Source organism: Vipera ursinii (assembly GCF_947247035.1).
Source record: "Vipera ursinii genome assembly, contig: scaffold_114, whole genome shotgun sequence".
NCBI lineage: Eukaryota > Metazoa > Chordata > Lepidosauria > Squamata > Viperidae > Vipera > Vipera ursinii.
In genome coordinates this window covers 47,344-70,000 of record NW_028148234.1, presented here as the reverse complement: position 1 = coordinate 70,000, position 22,657 = coordinate 47,344, and the positions used below count along the sequence as shown (strand labels likewise).

Sequence of the window (22,657 nt, the reverse complement as noted above, 5' to 3'; positions counted from 1 at the left end):
TCTATTTATCCATTCTTCTATCTCATTCTCTATCTGTTTATCTTACTATCCATCCATCCATCTATCCATCCATCCATCCATCCATTCATCCAGTCTATCTCTGTCGATCTGTCTATCCACTTATCTATCTATCCATTCTCAATATATTTATTTATCCACCCATCCATCCTTCTATCCATCCATTCATCCGTCTCCATGACTCTCTGTCTGTCTGTCTATCTCTATCTCTATTCATCCCCTTGCCTTTCTATCCATCCTCTATTTATTTATTTTATTTTATTTTAATTCCATTTATATCCATTATCCATTCTTCTATCTCACTTTCTGTTTATCTTACTATCTATCCATCCATCTATCCATCCATCCATTCTTCTATCTCACTGTTGATCTGTCTATCTATCCACCTGTCTATCCATCCATTCTCAATATATTTATTCATCCATCCATCCATCCATCCATCTCTGTATGTGTTTGTCTGCCTATCTATCTATCCATCCATCCATTCATCTACCTGCCTATCTATCCATTCTCTGGATGAATAGATACATATCTATTCATCTATCTATCCATTCTTCTATCTCTATCTATCTATGTATCTATCTATCTATGTATCTATCTATCTATCTATCTATCTATCTATCTATCTATCTATCTATCCATCCATCCATCCATCCATCCATCTATCCATCCATTTATCCACCTGCCTTTCTATCCATCCTCTGGATGAATAGATAGATATTTATCTATTCATCTATCCATCTATTCTTATCTATCTATCTATCTATCTATCTATCTATCTATCTATCTATCTATCTATCTATCCATCCATCCATCCATTCATCCACCTGCCTATCTATCCATCCTCTGGATGAATAGATAGATATCTATCTATTCATCTATCCATCCATTCTTCTATCTCACTCACTCACTCACTCACTCAATCTATCTATCTATCTATCTATCTATCTATCTATCTATCTATCTATCTATTCATCCACCTGCCTATCCATCTATTTATCTATTCATCCATTCTTCTATCTATCTATCTATCTATCCATCCATCCATCCATCCATCCATCCATCCATCCATCCTCTTATCTTACCTGAAGATAAGTCTGGATAAATACAGGCCAGTTGCCAAGCCCAAATTTGTGTCACGTGACCAAGGGGGATGCTGCAGCGGTCATTAAATGTGAAATGCAGTCACAAGTGGCTTTTCCCAGTGTTGTTGTAACTTCAAAGGGTCACTAAAGGAATGGCCGAAAGTCAAGGGCTAACTGCACTGCACAGAAGGAGCAGAGTAAAACTGGGTGGGAAAGTAAAAAAAAAAATTGAAAAGACCCCTCGCAATTTGCTGAAAACCAAATTATTCCGCTAAAGAGGCAGGAAGTTCACGCTATCGGATATTTTTCCTTGCAACCGAGCAGCGACAGACGGTGCAGGGCAAGAGCATAAAATATTAAAAGGTGAGGAGAAGGCATGGTTTTCCTCGGTGTAAATTGCTAAGTGCTTCTAACTTTACAGAAACGGCACAATGAACTTGCTAGGAGCAGCATGCAAGTAGGTCCTTGACTTACAACGATTCATTTAGTGACCGTTGAAAGTTTGCAGCCCTCCTCGGGATCACGTCGAAATCCAGATGCTTGGCAACTGACTCCTCGTATCTATGACGGTTGCAGCCTCCCGGGTCAATTGCTCACCAAGTGTCTCTTCCGAGCCAGTTTCTGACCTCAGAATCAGCGTGAGAAGCCAGATTTACTCAACAACCTTGTGATTAACAACAGTAACAACATCAACCATGTTACTAACCTAACAAAGGAAGTGATGTTCTTAACAACCGTGGCGAAGAAGGTCGTAAAATGGGGCAGAGCTCGGTGAACAATGTCTTCCTTAGTCCCAGGAATTCACCTAACGCAGGGGTCAGCAACCTGAAACAGTGAAAGAGCCACTCGGAACCGGTTCCCTCACAAAAGCAAAAACTGGGAGCCGCAAAAAATGTGTGCACATGCGCGTACATGCGCGCATGCGCAGAACAGGGTTTGACTGAAGAGTGCAGCCAAGGCGAGATATGCACCTACCCTGCATATTTGAATTGATTGGTTGAACTTTTTTAGTCCTACTTTTTTTTTTGTACTGCACATGGCAGAGGACTGGGAGCCGCAGGAGACGGCTGAAAGAGCCGCATGCGACTCCGGAGCCGCGGGTTGCAGACCTGTGACCTAACGGCCGTGGCGAAAAGGGTTGTAAAAGCAGGCCCCTGACTCACTTAGCGACGGAAATCCTGCTCCCAATTGTGATCATAAGACAAGAGCTCTTTGCAGCTGGACTTTGAGGATTGCAGCAGAACACAACCCGAAGAGACTACACATCTTGATAGGGTGGTCCAGCAGTTTTTAAAACATAAACATAGAATTGTAAGGCTGGAAGGGACCTCAGAGGTCATCTAGTCCAACCCCCGTGCCCAGGGACGAAGACTACTGTATATACCCTCTCGGACTTGTCCGTTGTATCTTGAGGGGGGGAAAATAAGACTTTTCTTTGATAGAATCCATCCCTGCACCAGATTCAACAGGGGGAACTTGCAGTTTAAAAATAAACCATCAATAGCAGCTTGGCTGAGATGAATCACCATCTCATCTGCAGGACAAATTTAGACTTTTCTCACAGATGTTTAAGGGGTGGCTTATTCGTCTTAGCAAACCAGGTTGCAGTGTGAAAAAACATCTTTCTCCTGTCTGAGAGCAAATTGAGAAGGAAAAATATACAGGTGGTCCTTGACCTACGACATCTCGTTTAGTGACGGTTCAAAGTCACAACAGCACCGTAACAAGTGACTTAGGACAGTTTTTCACACTTAATGACCGTTGCAGCATTTCCAGGGTCATGTGATCAAAATCCAGATGCTTGGCAACTGACTCATATTTACAACCATCGCAATGTCCCGAGGGGTCATGTGATCCTCTTTGGCAACCTTCTGACAAGCAAAGTCAATGGGGGAAGCCAGATTCGCTTAACGACCATGTTGCTAACTTCACAACTGCAGGGATTCACTTAACAACTGTGGCACGAAAGATCCTTAAAATGAGGCAGAATTCACTTAACCAACATCTCACTTAGAAACAAAAATTTTCAGCTCCATTGTGGTCCTAACTCAAGGACTACCTGTATCGAAAAAGATGGGAAGATCTACAGGAGATCTTGTAGGTTCTTCGTCTTTGAAGTTTTCTAAGGTAGCTTTGGTGGTGGGATCCAGATCCATGTTCCTCCAACTTGGGAACTTTTGAGATGGGTGGACTTCAACTCCCAGAATTCCTGAGCCAGCATGGGGAAACAATGGCCCCTTCATGACTCGTGGACTTCCAGAATTCCTGAGCCAGCCACGCTGAGGGGAAAGGGAGAGGTTTCCAAGCTGAGTCAGGCTGGCTCAGGAATTCTGGGAGTTGAAGTCCATGAGTCATAAAGAGCCAAGGTTGCCTACCCCTGGCCTAGGCCTAGGCCGCTTTAAGACTGGTGGACTTCAACTCCCAGAATTCCTGAGCCAGCCATGCTGAGGGGAAAGGGAAAGGTTTCCAAGCTGAGTCAGGCTGGCTCAGGAATTCTGGGAGTTGAAGTCCATGAGTCATAAAGAGCCAAGGTTGCCTACCCCTGGCCTAGGCCACTTTATGACTCGTGGACTTCAACTCCCAGAATTCCTGAGCCAGCCATGCTGAGGGGAAAGGGAAAGGTTTCCAAGCTGAGTCAGGCTGGCTCAGGAATTCTGGGAGTTGAAGTCCACGAGTCATAAAAGAGCCAAGGCTGCCTACCCCTGGCCTAGGCCTAGGCCGCTTTAAGACTGGTGGACTTCAACTCCCAGAATTCCTGAGCCAGCCACGCTGAGGGGAAAGGGAGAGGTTTCCAAGCTGAGTCAGGCTGGCTCAGGAATTCTGGGAGTTGAAGTCCACGAGTCATAAAAGAGCCAAGGCTGCCTACCCCTGGGTTAGACTATGGAAAACGTGGTTTATTCTGAAGTTTCCCTCCCAGGTTAGGGAATCTGGTCTCTCTGATGGATCCCGCCAAGGATAGTGAACCCATAAGTGGTGGGTTTGGGGTCCCAGATTTCTCTCCCCACGACCCGTGGTGCTGTTGGGGTCTACAGCTAGCAGCTTGTGAAAAGGAAGGAGCTAAACAACAAGGAAATAAAGGTAGTTCTCGACTTACAACAGTTCGTTTAGTGACCGAAGTTAGAATGGCACTGGAAAAAGAGACCGTTTTTCACTCTTACGACCGTTGCAGCATTCCCCACGATCACGGGGAATCCAAACTCAGACCCTTGGCAATGGGTTTGTATTTATGATGGTCTCCAGGGATCATGTGATCCTCTTTTGGGGGGGATAGATGCGGAAGTCAAATTCGCTTAAGAACCATGTACCTAATTTAACAACTTGTATTACTAATTTAACCACAATGCTTCGCTTAACAAATGTGGCAAGAAAAGTCGCAAAACGGGGCGAAACCCACTTAATAAATTTCTCGCTTTGCGACACAAATTCTGGGCTCAGTCGTTGTCGTAAGTCGAGGACTACCTGAACAATTTCATCCGGCTTTGATCTCAGGTGATAATGAGATGCTGGTTTGAATAGCCGCAGCCAGGTGACCTGCTTTGGTTGCCAAGACAAAGGAGCAGGTGTTGCCTTGCACAGGTGTGGGTCCAAACAGGTATTATCCTCTGTGCGTCGCCTCAACAACCACACCCCATACATGAGGAGACCTGTATGAGCGAGGACAGCTGATTAGCCAGACCAAATTAACTCAGTTTAAGCCAAGTGGTTTGTTTCCTGTACCACCCTTTGTGGTGTGAGGAGGATGCCACAAAAGTTTGTTGCTGCATTTCTTGTTCAGCTTAGTTCCATAATATCGTTGCCAGCACTGTGTGATGGGCTGGAATACAGGCAGTCCTCAACTTACAACCACAATTTCCACTGCTAAGCCAGGTGGTTGTTAAATGAGTCATGCCCCATTGTACAACGGTCCTTAAGCAAATTAAGTCAATTGGTTAATGTGTCGGATTTTGCGATGTTAGTTAGGCGAATTAGGCCGTGTCTTTCTCCATCTGTAGTATACAACTCCTGGAGTTGCTAAACTAAGTGCAGGTAGTCCTTAACTTATGACCACAATGCAACCCAAATTTCTGTTGTTAAGTGAGACACTGGTTAGAAATTAGCTGGCTTTTCTGTCGTGCCAGCTGGAACCAGTTTCTTTGACCCCAGGAAAACCTTTTTTGTTGTTTTCCCCTAAGAACAGCCACAAGGAACAATTGGGAAAAAGTGCCAAATAGTGCATGGGTCTTCAAACTTGGCCCTTTTATGACTTGTGGACCAACTCCCAGAATTCCTCAGTCAGGAACATGTGCCTGGCTGAGGAATTCTGGGAGTTGAAGTCTACAAGTCGTAAAAGAGCCAAGTTTGAAGACCCCTGAAATAGTGTATAGGTAATTCCTCAACTTACGACCACAATGGAGCCCGAATTTTCTGTTGATAAGTGAGACAGTCATTAAGTTTTGCCCCATTTTAAGAACTCTTTTGCCACAATTTTAATTGAATCGCTGCAATTGTTAAGCTAATCACAAGGTTGTTAAGTGAATCTGGTTTCCTGCTTGTCAGAAGGTTGCAAAAGGGGATCGATCACGTGACCTCCAGAACGTTGCATTTACTCCCTCCGAGTCACTTCCAAGAACTCTGATTCATCCTGGCCTATTGCACACTTGCTCAAGCTGTACCACTGCTGAACATTTGTGGTTGCCGTTTCTTGTTGTGCCTCTAATTTTTCAATCTGGAATAGGCTCTCAGCCCCCGGTCCTCCTGGTTGTGCAGCCTAACATTTCCGTTGCTGAGCAAGACGGTTGTTAAGTGAGTTTTGCCTCCTCTTATGATCTTTCTTGCCCCCATTTTTAAGCAAATCCCTGCGGCTGTTAAGTTAGTCACATAATTGTTAAATGGATCCAGCTTCCCCCACTGACTTGGCTTGTCGGAAGGTCACAAATGGGGATCACGTGACCCAGGGACTCTGTGACCGTCATAAATGTGAGCCCTTCCCCCCCTCTCTCCTCCTTCTGTCTCTCCTTTATGTCTCCTCTTTCTCTTTCTCCTTTCTCTTTTTCTCCTCTCTCTCCTCTTTTTCTCTCCCCCCCCCTCTCTGCTGGACTAGAGGATTTCTAAACTTTACATTATATGAGGCTAACCGTCATAAATAGGACCGAGTTTAGCTTGCTGGTCTTAGTTATACCGTCGATATTAAAAAAAATGAATTTTTTATGAAAATCATTTTAGATGCTAATTCTCCGCTTGCTGATGATTGCTAAAAATTATAATGGCTCCGGAGAACCGCTGCGCATCAAAAAGCTAAAATATGTAAATAGAGACTGGAAAAGAAGCATTGGAGCATCACACGAACGCCAAGAAGGAATTAATGAGGACTAGGAGACCATGGAGAACATTTGGCGTGCTGAATTATTGGTTTTACAGGTAGCCTTTGAAATACAGTTGTGCCCAAAATTTCTGTTGCTCAGTGAGACATTTTGTTAAGGGTTTTTTTGCCACATTTGATGACCTTTCTTGCCACCGTTGTTAAGTGAATCATTGCGGTTGTTGAGTTAGTCACACAGCTGTGAAGCGAATCTGGCTTCCCCAATGACTTTGCTGATCAGAAGGTTGCAAAAGGGGATCACGTGACCTTGTCAGCATGGCTGGCTGAGGAATTCTGGGAGTTGAAGTCCACTCCTCTTAAAGTTGCTGAGTATAAGACAAGACTTATACTCAGCTGTTTTCATACGTAAAATTCTTACTTACTTAACGAACATCAGAATAATTCCTTTTCAGACTGGGATGTGTATTCTTTTGTGACAGGTAGGATTGTGTTTGTATAACCCGCGCCCACACCCATTGGGCTCACGCTTTCTCTGCCCTGTTAAAAAAATAAATAACAATCAAAGGAAGTAATTCTGCTTTTCAGCTCTAATCTTTCTGGAAATATTAATCCACCTAATAAATCTGCCGCCCAGCCAGAAAAGCAGCATGGAGAAACAGGCTTTTCAAGCTGAACTGGGCTTCATTTGCAAAGGGAAATGCACATCAGCCAAACACCCCAGGGAAATGCATTTTGGGGGGGGGGTAGTTTGGGGTTGTGTTGTGTTGTGTGCCAAGGGTCACCCGACAGCTCCATGCGCCGATCCATAGGAGATGTTGTTCTCCTTCCTGGGAAGGAAATTTTTGATGGCACGGTGCGCCATCCCCCAGACATGGCAGCCCTCCAGAAATCGCACAGGTGGAGCTGGGCCTGGCCATCCAGCGATGCCTCAACCTGCAGCACATGCTTGTCCCATTGGCGTAGCACAAAACCGCGCCCCGTCTCTTCCACCGGCGAGACCAGCCCAGTCAAAATAGGAAGCCACAGCCAGGCGAAAGATGACAGCCAGCAGCGGTGTTCCTGGGACTCCGGTGAGAACTTGGATGGAGGGAAATTTCAGCCGGAAAGAGAGGACAAAAGGTGGTGGGGAGGGGGGGGGTGTTGGTGGGATTCACAGTTCATAATCCCACCCGGGATTATGAAGTCCTCCCCTCTTAAAGCATGGCTGTCTGGGGGATTCTGGGAGTTGAAGTCCTCCCCTCTTAAAGCATGGCTGGCTGGGGGATTCTGGGAGTTGAAGTCCTCCCCTCTTAAAGCATGACGGCTGGGGGATTCTGGGAGTTGATGTCCTCCCCTCTTAAAGCATGACGGCTGGGGGATTCTGGGAGTTGATGTCCTCCCCTCTTAAAGCATGACGGCTGGGGGATTCTGGGAGTTTAAGTCCTCCCCTCTTAAAGCATGACGGCTGGGGGATTCTGGGAGTTGATGTCCTCCCCTCTTAAAGCATGACGGCTGGGGGATTCTGGGAGTTGATGTCCTCCCCTCTTAAAGCATGACGGCTGGGGGATTCTGGGAGTTGATGTCCTCCCCTCTTAAAGCATGACGGCTGGGGGATTCTGGGAGTTTAAGTCCTCCCCTCTTAAAGCATGACGGCTGGGGGATTCTGGGAGTTGATGTCCTCCCCTCTTAAAGCATGACGGCTGGGGGATTCTGGGAGTTGATGTCCTCCCCTCTTAAAGCATGACGGCTGGGGGATTCTGGGAGTTGATGTCCTCCCCTCTTAAAGCATGACGGCTGGGGGATTCTGGGAGTTGATGTCCTCCCCTCTTAAAGCATGACGGCTGGGGGATTCTGGGAGTTGATGTCCTCCCCTCTTAAAGCATGACGGCTGGGGGATTCTGGGAGTTGATGTCCTCCCCTCTTAAAGCATGACGGCTGGGGGATTCTGGGAGTTGATGTCCTCCCCTCTTAAAGCATGACGGCTGGTTTTTTCCTATTTGACGACCTTTCTTGCCACAGTTGCTAAGTAAATACTTGCGGTCGTTAAATTTAGTCACACGGTTGTGAAGTGAATCTGGCTTCCCCCATTGACTTTGTTTGTCAGAAGGTCATAAAAGGGGATCATGTGACCCCCAGGACATGGCAACCGTCATATATATGAGTCAGTTGCCAAGCATCTGGATTTTGATCACCTGATCACGGGGATGCTCCAAGGTGGTAAGTGTGGAAAAACAGTCATATGTTGCCTTTTTTCCTGCTGTTGTAACTTCTGAGGGTCAGTAAATGAACTTTTGTAAGTCGAGGAATACTGTATTTCCTTCTCATTTCCTTTTCTGCCACGATTATGTGACAAACACACACACCAGTTAAAAGGGTAAAATCCCCCTCCAGTCAAACTCACTTCTTGTTGTCCGTATATATATATATATATATATATATATATGATCTCCTGGTGGTGCCTCATCTGTAGAGGAATTACTCAACCTTGCGTTTGTACTGTTTCTGGGAGAAGCTGCCTCATTTCCCTTTCTCCTGGGGGTTGTGCAAGTGTGTGACAAAGCAGCTGTGTGATCCAGGAGGCTGGTATGGGTTCCCACACAGCTCTCTGTGTGTGTGTCTGCAGTTGTGTGAATGGAAAAGATGACACTAGTTTACAGATAGTCCCTGACTTACGACAGCTTGTTTAGTGGTAGTTCAAAGTTGCAACGGCATTGAAGAAAGTGACGTGTGACCATTTTTCACACGACCGTTTCAGCATCCCCCGTGGTCACGTGGTCAAAATTCGGACTCTTGGAACTGATTCATACTTATGACCATTGCAGTGTCCCGGGGTCACGTGATCCCCTTTTGAAACCTTCTGACAAGCAAAATCAATGGGGGGGGGGGAATCCAGATTCACTCAACAGCTGCACCTGTTCACTTAACGACTGTGGCAAGAAAGGTTGCAAAACGGGACAAAACTCACTTCGCAACTGTCTTGCTTAGCAACGGAAATTTTGGGCTCAGTTGTTGTAAATCAAGAATTACCTGTGCCTTAGTATAAGGTAAAGATAAAAGGTAAAGGTTTCCCCGCACATGCGTGCTAGTCGTTTCCGACTCTAGGGGCCGGTGCTCATCTCCGTTTCAAAGCCGAAGAGCCAGCGCTTGTCCGAGGACGTCTCCGTGGTCATGTGGCCGGCATGACTAGACGCCAAAGGCGCAGGGAACGCCGTTACCTTCCCACCGTAGTGGTCCCTATTTTTCTACTTGCATTTTTACGTGCTTTTGAACTGCTAGGTTGCCTTAGTATACCTTATTGTATTTTTTGTTTTATCTTATTTTACTTTATTTTATTCACTGTATTATATTTTACTTTACTTACTTCATTTCATTTTACTTTACATCTACTTACCCAAATTTAACAACAGCCTCACTTAACGGAAGGACATTGTGGTCCCAATTGAAGTCGTAAGTCAAGGACTACCATTACATTCTCCCTTGGCCTTATTACAATATCCCCATCCTGCGTTTCTCTCTCTCTCTCTCTCTCTCTCTCTCTCTCTCTCTCTCTCTCTCTTTCTCTCTCTCTCTCTCTCTCTCTCTCTCTTTCTCTCTCTCTCTCTCTCTCTCTCTCTCTCTCTCTCTCCCTCTCTCTCTCTCCCTCCTCTCTCTCTCTCCCTCTCTCTCTCTCTCTCTCTCCCTCTCTCTCTCTCCAGGTGATCCTCAACTTAAAAACCACAAATGAGCACAGATTTCTGTTTCTAAGCGAGACAGTTACTAAGGGAGATTTGTCCCATTTTACAACCTTTCTTCTAACAGTTGTTAAGTGAGTAATGCAGTCGTTAAGGGAAACTGGCTTTCCTATTTGATTTAGTTTGTCAGAAGGTCGCTAAAAGGGATCACATGACCCCTGGACACTGCAACCATCATAAATATGAGTCAGTTGCCAAGTGTCTGAATTTGGACTTATGGGGGAATCCTGCAACGGTCGTAAGTGTGAAAAATGTTCTTTTTTCTTCACTGCTGTTGTAAGTTGAATCGAAATGGTTACTAAGTGAGCTGTGGGACTTCTTGTGTTTCTGAAGTCTGAAAGCTTTGGGTGCCACCAGCATGCAGGTGGGGAAAAAATGCAAAGAAAACCGGATTTACTGCATACAAACTGTGCATGGTTCAGACAAGTCAGAACTTGAATCCTGAACTTCCTCCATTCCCATCAATTGCCCAATTCTTGAGAAAGGGGGGAGGGGTGAAGAAGAGGATGGTGGACACCAAAACACCAATGAAGGCAGCCTAATAGGGCGGGGTTCCCCTTTACCTCTTGGCTTTACGTACCCTCCCCAAATTCCAGCGATCAGAAAACAAAGATAGACAAGTGCTTGATTTACGACCACAGCTTGGGGGCAGAATTTCCACTGCTAAGCAGCACAGTTGTTAAGTGAGTTTTGCCCCATTTTATGTCCTTTTCTTGCCACGGTTGTTAAATGGATCAATGCGGTTCTTAAGTGAGTCATGAATCTGGCTTCCCCATTGACTTTGGTTGTCAGACGGTCGCAAAAGGGGATCACGTAAACCCCGGGACACTGCAAGCGTCATATGTATGAGTCAGATGCCCAGCGTCTGAATTTTGAACATGGAGAGGCAACAGTTGTAACTGTGAGGATCTATCATTGCCGTTGTAACTTCAAACAGTCACTAAAAGAACAGTCGTAAGCCGAGGACCCCGTGTCCAAAAAAAAGGGAAGACATTTATTGAAGAGCTATTTCCTTGAAAAGATTTGTAATTCAAACCACAACTCCGGGCAACTCACACAGCAGCAATAAAACTATAGATGTAAAATCATAAAATTAAAATTAAAAGCTGCTTTAAAAAGATAAGTCCAACTCAGGTTGTTCAAACAGTGAGATGCCCACGTTAAAGGGAAAGAACAACAACAGAGATATCACAACCACAAAATGATTACTCTAGTTAGACCTTTAAAAAGTCGCAATATAAAAGGTAAACACCTTCGCTGCACGCTCCGTGTCCCCAAACACCAGCCACGTTTTCAGTGTGCATCAAATGCAGGCAGTCCTTGACTTGCGACCACGATCGAGCCCCAGAATTTCTGTTGCTGAGTGAGACATTTGTTCAGTGGCTTTTGCCCCACTTTAGGACCATCCTCGCCGCACTTGTTAAGTGAATCCCTGCAGTTGATAACTTAGGCACACGGTTGTGACTCTGCTTGTCAGTGGGTCGCAAAAGGGGATGACGGGACACTGCAACCGTCATAAATACGAGTCGGTTGCCAAGCGTCTGAATTTTGAGCACGAGACCACGGGGGGATGGCTGCAGCCGTTCTGAGTGTGAAAAACGATCCTTTTTTCAGGGCTGTTGTAACTTTGAGCGGTCGTTAAATGGACTGTTGTAAGTTGCTGGATCCTGTGATTTCCACACACACACACACACACCCCAATCTGTTCTTTCTCGTGTCCCTTTTTTTCAAGTCTTGCACAGCTGATGCTCATCAGGAGGTGTTCTGGAAATCCGAGGTGCCCCTCGTTCTCCAAAGCATGCCAAAATGCCCGTGACGTTTCTTTTGCCCCTTCCTTCTATCCTTTCCCTTCTGTTATTTTACTCTTTTATTATTTTGTCTGCCGCAAAATAACCTGCTCCGTAAAAACTGGGTGCGCGGACAGCAGAACAACAAGAATTCGACCACGGGGGGGGGGGGGAGACCAGCTTCGGGCTAGTTGCTGGTGTGTATATATGTGTGTGTGTGTGTGTGTGTGTGTGTGTGTGTGTGTGTGTGTATAGAGAGAGAGGGGGGGGAGAAGGAGGGGGGAGAGAGAGAGAGGGAGAGAGGGAGAGAGAGAGGAGAGGGAGAGAGAGAGAGAGGGGAGAGAGAGAGAGGGAGAGAGAGGGAGAGAGAGAGAGGGAGAGAGAGGAGAGGGAGAGAGAGGAGAGGGAGAGAGAGAGAGAGAGAGAGGGAGAGAGAGAGAGAGAGAGAGAGAGAGAGAGGGAGAGAGAGAGAGGGAGAGAGAGGAGAGGGAGAGAGAGATAGAGAGGGGAGGGAGAGAGAGAGGGAGGGAGAGAGAGAGAGGGAGAGGAGAGGAGAGAGAGAGAAATACATATATATTTCTTTTTCATTTTCTTGGTTCGGTCTGGCAGTAGCTTTGGGGCGTGCTCGCTTGCGACAAGCGCAGTGAAGACACTGTTTTGCGGTGGGTCCTCGCTGGGCAGGAAAGGAAACATTGTCTGTTGTCGTGACTTTGCATTTCCTGGAGCCTGTTAAATCGAGAAACCCTTTTTGCGAAACTCACTTTCTTGCTCAGCATTCTCAGTTTCTCTGCAAACTTTTCTTTGTCGGCATTTCCAGTTTCTTTGGATATATTGTCCCGTGCGCCTCTCTGGGAGATTGGGCAGGCGGGGGGGGGGCTCATCTCCACATGGATCTTGTAGTCTTCAGCGTCTAAAGGTATCCTTCGGTGATGGAGTCCCTAAGCACCTCCGCATGGAAGAGTTGCGCCGTGCCGTGCCAGGTAAAACCTTGCAAAATCCCTCCATAGGGGCAGGCCTCTTCCAGGGTGCAGGGGTTGGGACCTGGCTGTGCAGGTGTGGGAATTGCCGCTCCATTGATGGGTCCTTGCAATGTGCGGTTTTTGTCTGTTTTGAGCCAAGGGTTTGCATGCGTTTGTGAAGGATATCCCAGCCATGCATCCAAGTAGCTCCCTGGGAAGGCGGGGGGGGGGGGGGTTGCAGAAAGAAGGAGGGGGTAGAGGAGGAGGAGGAGGAAAGGAAGGATTGTGGGGTCCTTGGTGCTCTCTGAGCTGGGGGGTTTCCTTGCAGACATTTCATGACCCAACTAGGGAACATCATCAGTGCTAGGAAGGAGGAGGAGGAGGAGGAGGATTGTGTGGCGTCCTTGGGGCTCTCTGAGCTGGGTGGTTTCCTTGCAGACGTTTCAGGACCCAGCTAGGGAACATCATCAGTGCTAGAGAGAGGGAGGTTTGCAGTCAGGAGGAGGAGGAGGAGGAGAGGAGGAGGAAGAAGAGGAGGAGGAGGAGGACTATGGGACCCTTGATGCTCTCTGAGCTGGGTGGTTTCCTCGCAGACGTTGCATCGCCAAACTAAGTAACCTCATCAGTCGTATCTATTGCTGCCGGAATTTGGGTTTGGCACCTGAATCAATATCAGCCCCATGGCTGGTGAGGACCACCTGCGAGATGTTTTCAGGTGGGAGATAAAGGCTGGGGATGATGGGTCCTGAGGTCCAAGGGTCTTGGAAACGGTGTGGCCTTGCCTTGGCCTAGTTAAGACTTTCAGAGGGGTGAATGTAGAGCTCTTAACTGATCTTAAAGGCAGTTTGACCTTTGAAGGAACTTTTTTAAAAAAATTCCTTTTGTCTGACATGTCAGGTCTGCTGGGAGATTGTGGAATTTGATTGACAGGTTATGTTTGCCCTCCAGTGGGGTCACTTCCAAGTGACCAGATGTGTATATTTGGGGTGTGACGTAAGCCGTCTGGCAAAGGGGGCCTGCCTTGCCCTCTGAGTCCATCCCCATCTCAGGATTCAGAAGCCAGATTCATTTAACAACCTCGTGATTCACTTAACAACGATGGTGCAAAACGGTTATAAAATCTTCTCAGCCACAGAAGCCGAGGTCCCTATTCTCTTCGTAATCCGAGGACGATCGCAAAAGAAGCCGAAAGTAGGGTTAGGGTTAAGCCCAATGGGGACCTGTCAAATCTTGAACTCAGAACATTTAAAAAGGCACGGGGTGGGGGGGAGGGGAAGAGCTTTACACAGACAGTTGAACGGGCGGCTCAGCTTCGGGGCAGCAGTGATGCAAGAACCGTTTTGAATGTTGACACAAAAAAGGAAGCAGCAATGTGTGTTGTGAAGTTGTGCACTAAAAGAGAGACACTGGTGAAGAAGACTCTTGCAAACGTTGAGAAAGGTGGATGCAGAAAGGTGCCCTTTCTGGTTTAACAACTTAAAGCTGTGTGCGTTTGTTTTCCCCTCAAAGTGGAGCATTTTAAGAGGAGAGGACCAGCTCCCAGAATCCCCCAGCCAGCCATGTTTTAAGAAGGGTGGACTTCAACTCCCAGAATCCCCCAGCTGGCATGTTTTAAGAGGGGTGGACTTCAGCTCCCAGAATCTCCCAGGCAGGGAGGCTAGTTAGGGAATTCTGGGAGTTGAAGTCCACCCATCTTAAAGCCGCCCTGAGTCTTCGGAGAAGGGCGGGATATAAATGGAATAAAAATAAAATAAAATAATTTAAACCTTCTGTTCTCAATTACTGGCAGGCAGGTGGCAGAGACACTTAAACATCAGGAATTTTTCAGGCTTACAAATGCCACTTTCTCACATCTGGGTGAAAGAGGTTGTTGACAGCAACGAACATGTCACAATTTCACAACGTGTTGCTCCAGCCTTCCTGCCTGTGATTGTTGCAGTTGTTGCATTGTTGGTCTTCTCCACCAAATGCTTTTGTGTTTGTGTGTGTGTTTGTGTGTGTGTGTGTGTGTGTGTGTGTGTGTGTGTGTGTGTGTCTTCCTGGGCTAGCCTAGTATCGCAGCACGTACAGGTTGACTTACGACTACAGTCGTGGCCAGAATTTCTACTGCTAAGCCAGGTGGTTGTTAAGTGAAACACACCCGATTTCACGACCTTTTTGGCGACGGTTGTTAAGCGAATTGCTGCAGTCGTTAAGTGAATTGGGTGGTTGTTAAGTGAATCTTAATCCTCCCATTGACTTAGTTTGCCGGAAGATGGCTGGGAATGTCACAAACGATGATCACATGACTGCAGGATACTGCGACCATCATAAATACAGGTGGTCCTCAACTTACAACCACAACTAAGCCCAAAAATTATGCTGCTAAGCAAAAGAGTTGTTAAGTGAGTTTTACCTGTTTGATGACTTTTGTTGCCATAGTTGTTGACTTCACTAGTCAGAAGGTTACAAAAGGGGATCACAAGACCCCAGGACACTGCGACTGTCATAACTATGAATCAATTTGCAAGTGTCTGAATTTTGATCACATGACCACAGGGATGGCTGCAATGGTCGTAAGTGTGAAAAATGGTCACTTTTCAGTGCCGTTGTAACTTTGGTCACTAAATGAACTGCCGTAAGTTGAGGACTACCTGTAATGCATTATGTACAGGTAGTTCTCGATTTACAATAGTAATTGGGACCAGAATTTCCATTGCTAAGCAAGGCAGTTGTTAAGAGAGTTGCATCTGATTTTACAACCTTCTGGCCATGGTTGTTAAGTGAATCACATGGTTGTTAAGCAAATCCAGCTTCCCCCATTGATTTTGCTTGTCGGAACGTCGCAAAAGGGGATCACGTGACACCCCCCGATGCTGCGACCGTCATAGATTCATGCTGGTTGTTGAGCAGCTCACTCAAAATCTTATAACCACGGGGACTCTTGAAATGGTCATAAATGCGAGGACCTATCTAAGTCCCTTTTTTTACCGCTTTCGTAACACCGGTCACTAAGCAATCCATTGTAAATTGAGGACTACCTGTAATCTCATTCCCCAGATTCTCCGGCCCTCTGCTTTGAACTTTGTTAGTTGTGCAGAATTGCTGAATTTGCAAGTTGAGCCACACTTTAAATGGATGAAATAATCTGAATAATCAACAAATCCTGTTGAAAATCAATAAATCCTGTTGAAATTCTACAAATACCGCTAAATGAGAATTTGGCCCTTAGCCCAGCTAGTGATTGGCTTTCCTGCCCCCCTAATTCTAACCTATTTATTTCCTGTTGCCCCTACGAGGGTGTATATTTTGCTAAGGGACCCCCCCCCCCACACACACACACACTTTGTTTCTTACACTATTTGGTTTTTTTGTATCCTGCCTTTATTATGTCAACAAATAACTCAAGAAGGCAAATATATCCAACACACCTTCCTCCTCCTATTTTTCCCCCCCACAACAACAACCCTGTGAGGTGCGTTGGTCTGAGAGAGGGGAACTGACCAAAGTCACCCAGCCAGCATTCATGACTAAAGCAGGACTAGAACTCACCGTCTCCTGGTGATTGGCCTAAAGTCACCCTGCCGGCTTTCATGCCTAAGACGGCACTAGAACTCCTGGTCTCCTGGTGATTGGCCCAAGGTCACCCAGCCAGCTTTCATCCCTAAGGCGGAACTAGAACTCACACTCTCCTGGTGATTGGCCCAGAGTCACCCAGCCGGCTTCCATACCTAAGGGATAACTAGAAGCACGGCTTTTTTGTCATAGAACGCTCAGAACGGAGTTCCGGCACCTTTTTTGGATGGAACCTTGTAGGGTAGGCAAGGCGGGTTGTATGACATGTGTGAGTTCCGGCACCTTTTTCTTTTTACAAAAAAAGCACTGACTAGAACTCGCCATCTCCTGTTTTCTAGCCTGGTGCCTTAACAGCTAAACCAAGTTGGCTGTCTTTTGCAACTCTTGCCTGAGCCACAGAAGGAATCTTAATGGTTTAAATGGTTTTAAAATATTTAAATAGTCTAAAGCCCCATGATCTCCTCTGGCAAACAGAAGTCAGGACTCCAGGTTACATTTATTATCCTTATCTCGTGTTTGGATTTTAGCTGCAATTTTAGCTGCAAATCGAAAGCCGAAAGCGTGCCTGTCTCCAACAAGGTACCAAGCCACACCAAGCTCTCCCCTGCGGTGTTTGCCAATAAAGATTAGCCACGAGGCTTCAGTACACGCAGAGTGCAGAGGGCACCTGAAGGTCATCTGTCCCCAAACCACCTCTTTTATGACAAAGCAGCCGTGGGGATCCCCAGTTTTTTCAACCATGCTCACACCCACTCTGCATTTCCTAATTCTTTGGAATTTTTATTTATTTATTTATTTATTTGCCAGTTTCCAACCAATTAGGATGTGCAGAGTGAGTGGATGGAGGACAAATTGGGGGTCCCCCCAGGTGCTCTGACATATTCTCCCATCTCTAATTTAAAATTTGGGGGGCACGTTCCCTTTGGAGGAGAAATTGGGGGTCCCCCCAGGTGCTTTAACATATTGTCCCATCTCTAATTTAAAATTTGGGGGGCACGTTCCCTTTGGAGGAGGAATTGGGGGTCCCCCCAGGTGCTCTGACATATTGTCCCATCTCTAATTTAAAATTTGGGGGGCACGTTCCCTTTGGAGGAGGAATTGGGGTTCCCCCCCAGGTGTTTGACATATTGTTTAATTTAAAATTGGGGGGTACGTTCACTTTTCAGTATCTGAAATCTCCTCTTACACTGGGCTGCAAAATTAGTTTGGGGGTTTTTTTCAAACGTTTTTTGAGTAAGGTTTATCGTACAATTGAAAATAGAGATAGGAGGGAAAGGAGAAGAAGAGATTTGAATCTTAATATTTATCCTCCTAATATTTTAATGCTCGAGCTTGCTTTTTTTTTTTTTAACTTAGTGGTAAGCCACCAAAGTGAGAATGAAGTAAAGGTAGACCTCGTTTTACGACCATAATTGAGGCCCAGCAGTTCCGTTGCTAAGCGAGACATTTGTTAAGTGAGTTTTGCCCTATTTTACCACCTTCCTCGTCGCTGTTGCTGATGGAATCGCTACAATGGGTTTTTTTTTAGAAAAAAACAAGTTTTATTGGTTTTTCAGTCAAAATCTACATATGTAGAAAGCATCATGAGAATCGCAACCATTGTTAAGTAAGTCACACGGTTGTTAAGTGAATCTGGCTTCCCCTTTGACTTTGCTTGTCAGAAGGTCGCAAAAGGGGATCACATAGCCCCGGTATATGGCGACTGTCGTAAATACGAGTCAATTGCCAAGCATCTGAATTTTGATGACATGACTATGAAGGGGTGCTGCAATGGTCGTAAGTGTGAAAAACAGTCATAAATCAGTTTTTCCACTGCTGCTGTAACTTCAAATGGTCACTCAATAAACTGCTGTAAGAAGAGGACTACATGTAAAGGGAAAAAAACGTTGATTTCTCTTTTTTTTTTTCAAGTCAAACTGCAGCCTATAGGTAGATATTAACTCTTCCTGTAATAACAAACTAATCTCATCAGCAAAACGCAAGGTCAGAAGTTGTATTTTTTTTTCACTGCCTTCAGCACAAAGTCCAGAAATGGTTTCCAAGTAAAAACAAAACTACATGGGTTGTTGCAGACTCACAACAGATCTTTGACCTTGATGGCAAAGATGTGAAGTTTTGTGTTTTGATGAGAGAATTTTGGCTCAGCCGTGTAGTGCCAAAATAATAAAAAAAACTGTGGCGTCTGCTAGCGCCTTTTCCAATTAAACTTGGAAATTAAATTATTAAAAGGTATAATCTTTTGTGAGCTGAGTTTCACACAATCTGGAGGTGTCAGCTGCTGTGAGCTGCTGTGTTTAAAAGCAGACTGTACCAATAGATGGGAATAGTTTAGGGTTGAACTGAGGGGTCCTTGTTGCTTTCTGAGTTGTTGTTGTTGTTTTTGCAGACGTTTCATAACCCAACTAGGCAACATCATCAGTGCTAGCAAGGAGTAAGGTTAACCCTTTTAGCAGGGAGGATGCTACAAAGTTGGTTAGTCTGCAAGGAAACCACCAAGCTCAGAGACCATTAAGGACGACCTCCTCCTCCTTCCTTCCTTCCTTCCTTCCTTCCTTCCTTCCTTCCATCCTTCCTTCCTTCCTTCCTTCTTCCTTCCTTCCTTCCTTCCTTCCTTCTTCCTTCCTTCCTTCCTTCCTTCCTTCCTCCCTTCTTCCTTCCTTCCTTCCTTTCCTCTCTCCTCTCTCTCTCTCTCTCCTTCCTTCCTTCCTTCCTTCCCTCTCTCCTCCCTCTCTCCTTCCTTCCTTCCTTTCTTCCTTCCTTCCTTCCTTCCTTCCTTCCTTCCTCCCTTCCTTTCCTTTCTTCCCTTCCTTTCTTTCCTTCCTTCCTTCCTTCCTTCCTTCCTTCCTTCCTTCTTCCTTCCTTCCTTCCTTCCTTCCTCCCTTCTTCCTTCCTTCCTTCCTTCCTTTCCTCTCTCCTCTCTCTCTCTCTCTCCTTCCTTCCTTCCTTCCTTCCCTCTCTCCTCCCTCTCTCCTTCCTTCCTTCCTTCCTTCCATCCTTCCTTCCTTCCTTCCTTCCATCCTTCTTCCTTCCTTCCTTCCATCCTTCCTTCCATCCTTCTTCCTTCCTTCCTTCCTTCCTTCCTTCCTCCCTTCTTCCTTCCTTCCTTCCTTTCCTCTCTCCTCCCTTTCTCCCTCTCCTTCCTTCCTTCCTTCCCTTCCTCTCTCCTCCCTCTCTCTCTCTCTCTCCTTCCTTCCTTCCTTCCTTCCTTCCTTCCCTCTCTCCTCCCTCTCTCCTTCCTTCCTTCCTTTCTTCCTTCCTTCCTTCCTTCCTTCCTTCCTTCCTCTCTTCCTTCCTTTCCTTTCTTCCCTTTCTTTCTTTCCTTCCTTCCTTCCCTTCCCTTCCTTCCTTCCTTCCCTTCCCCTTCCTTCCTTCCCTTCCCCTTCCTTCCTTCCTTCCTCCCTTCTTCCTTCCTTCCTTCCTTTCCTCTCTCCTCCCTTTCTCCCTCTCCTTCCTTCCTTCCTTCCCTTCCTCTCTCCTCCCTCTCTCTCTCTCCTTCCTTCCTTCCTTCCTTCCTTCCCTCTCTCCTCCCTCTCTCCTTCCTTCCTTCCTTCCTTCCTTCCATCCTTCTTCCTTCCTTCCATCCTTCCTTCCTTCCTCTCTTCCTTCCTTTCCTTTCTTCCCTTTCTTTCTTTCCTTCCTTCCTTCCTTCCCTTCCCTTCCTTCCTTCCTTCCTTCCCTTCCCCTTCCTTCCTTCCCTTCCCCTTCCTTCCTTCCTTCCTTCCTTCCTTCCTTCCTTCCTTCCTTCCTCCCTTCCCTTCCCTTCCCTTCCCTTCCCTTCCCTTCCTTCCAGCCCTGATGATGATCCCTAGTTGGGTCATGAAACAGCTGCACAAAGAACAGTGCAGCTCAGAGAGCAACAGGAACCCCACAAATGCAGGTTGTTCATGGAACCACACACGACAAAGGGACCCGCAACGCCAGGCAGGTGATGCTTTTTAATATAATCCATCAGTTATGCTAGACACTACCGGATTCCTGATTTTTCAAGGAAGAGACTGAGGCTGCGTAAAATTTGAAGGGAACCCTTGAGATCATCTGGAAGTCCTTCCTCCCTCCCTCCCTCCCTCCCTTCCTTCCTTCTTTCCTTTCTTCCTTCCCTCTTTCTTTCCTCCCTCCCTCCCTCCCTTCCTTCCTTCTTTCTTTTCTTCCTTCCCTCTTTCTTTCCTCCCTCCCTCCCTCCCTTCCTTCCTTCCTTCCCTCCTTCTTTCCTTCCTTCCTCTCTCCCTCCTTTCTTTCCTTCCTTCCTTCTTTCCTTCCTTCCTTGTCCAGTTCCCTTGATAAGGATCCCACATGCATCCTGAGCCTGGAAATATGAAATAGGCCATTTTTCCCCCCCCCCACACACACACCCTTCTCTCTCTAACTCCTATTTTATTGCTTTATTTTTTCTAGAAAGATTTGTCCTACCTTCAGCAGTGGTTAGAAGCCTTTGTCGCCAATTTTGAGAAGATCATCACTGTCCATTCTCTGGAACCAAGAAGGTAACCCTTGTCCAATCCGATTGATCTTCACTCAAATATAGCTGAAAATATAGTTAAAAGTTTCCAGATAGTCCTTGACTCATGTCCACAAGTGGAACCGGAATGTCTGTTGCCAAGCCAGTAGGTTGTAAAGTGAATCGCCTACAACCTTACAGGTACTTAGGATCGGAATGGAGCCCCAGATTTCCACTGCTCAGTGAGACAACTGTGGTTTTGCCCCATTTGGTGACCTTTTTTGCCACCGTTGTTAAGTGAATCACTGCAGTTGTGAAGTTAACACAGCTGTTAAGTGAAATTTGCTTCCCCGTTGATTTTGCTGGTCAGAAGGTGGCAAAAGGATGAGCCCGGGATGCTGTGACTGTCGTAAAAACGACTTGGTTGCCAAGTGTTTGAATTTTGATCACATGACCATGGGGATGCTGTAATGGTCGTAAGTGTGAAAAATGTCATAAGTCGCTTTTTTAAATCCCGTTGTAAATTCAAATGGTCACTAAATGAACCGTTGTAAGTTGAGGACTGCCTGCATAGGGACTTCTGCCTTGGCTAGGGGGTTGAACTAGAGGACCTCTAAGGTCCCTCCCTACCCTGGGATTGTAGGACTACCTGCAGTAGCTGGAAGTCAAACTGGACACAGTCCGTAATGCTTCTATGTAATTAACTTGGTGTGGGTGTGGTTATTGTTTTGGAGAGCAGTTAAAACCAAGGAACCATGCAGCTAGTCCTCATGCATGCACCATTTCAGCTATCGCTTGTCCTGTTCGGTAGGTTTTCTTTTTCCAGTTTAAAAAAATCACTTCACTGTTTTCCAACGACAAGATAGTTCTCAGCTTACGACCACAACTGAGCCCAAAATTTCCATTGTTAGACAAAACACTTGTTTGCTGAGTTTCTCCCCATTTTTTGACCTTTCTTGCCACAGTTGTTAAGTGAATCCCTGAGTCTTTTAAATTAGCCACTTGGTTATTAAGCGAATCTGGCTTCCCCCATGGACTTTGCTTGTCAGAAGGTCGCAAAAGGGGATCACGTGACCCCCCCCGGACGCTGCGACCGTCATAAATACGAGTCAGTTGCCAAACGTCTTAATTTGGATCATGTGACCCATGAGGTGTTGCAGTAGTCATAAGTGCAAGAAATGCTTCTAAGTTGTAACTTCAAACAGACACTAAACAAACATAAAGGAAGGACTACCTGTATGCCTTTCCCTTTAAAAAATGGTATTTATCTTCTAAAACCCAATTTCTGGACTTCTCGCGATCTCGTTTTCCCCCTGGGTGTTGCTTCTAAATTGGGGCAATTTTCCCTTTATTCATAATGAAAGCAGGGCTCAAAAGCCTTAACAAATCTTGAATTATTTTGTCCTTTCTCCGGTTCTGCTGGATACTGCACACAAAATCCGCTTCTCTGCCAAGAAAAATTGTGTTAGAGACACGGGGAAGAAAAATAGTTTGCACAGTGCCAAAATGGCCTTATTTTTTAAAAAATACAGGTAAAATATGACTTATGTCGCCCAGATTTTTGGAGGCTGCCTTTTGTTGCTGATCGATCTTTTCTACAAGAAGCCCTTTGACAAAATAGAGAATCACTTCGCTTAATCCTCTTTTTAGGCCAAGCTGGATGGGACTCCGTAACTTCCATTGATAAGCAAAACGGTTGTTCGTCCCATTTTTACAATCATTTTTGCCACGGTTGTTAAGCGAATCACTGTGCTTGTTAAGGGAATCGTGTGTCGTACAAGCAGGTCATTCGCCGTAAGTCGAGGACTT

At 45.9% G+C, this 22,657-nt stretch overlaps 1 protein-coding gene across 1 annotated transcript in view; it reads left to right on the top strand.

Moving 5' to 3' along the window:
* The window catches only part of LOC310650668 (neurobeachin-like protein 2), a gene marked incomplete at its 3' end in the record, with an annotated part of 85,024 nt that overhangs the window by 15,130 nt on the left and 47,237 nt on the right, over positions 1 to 22,657 (top strand). Inside the window, exon 2 of the mRNA XM_083380250.1 lies at positions 20,806 to 20,894. Within this exon, the coding sequence (XP_083236376.1) occupies positions 20,806 to 20,894 (89 nt within the window). The remainder of the gene's footprint in view (positions 1 to 20,805; positions 20,895 to 22,657) is intronic.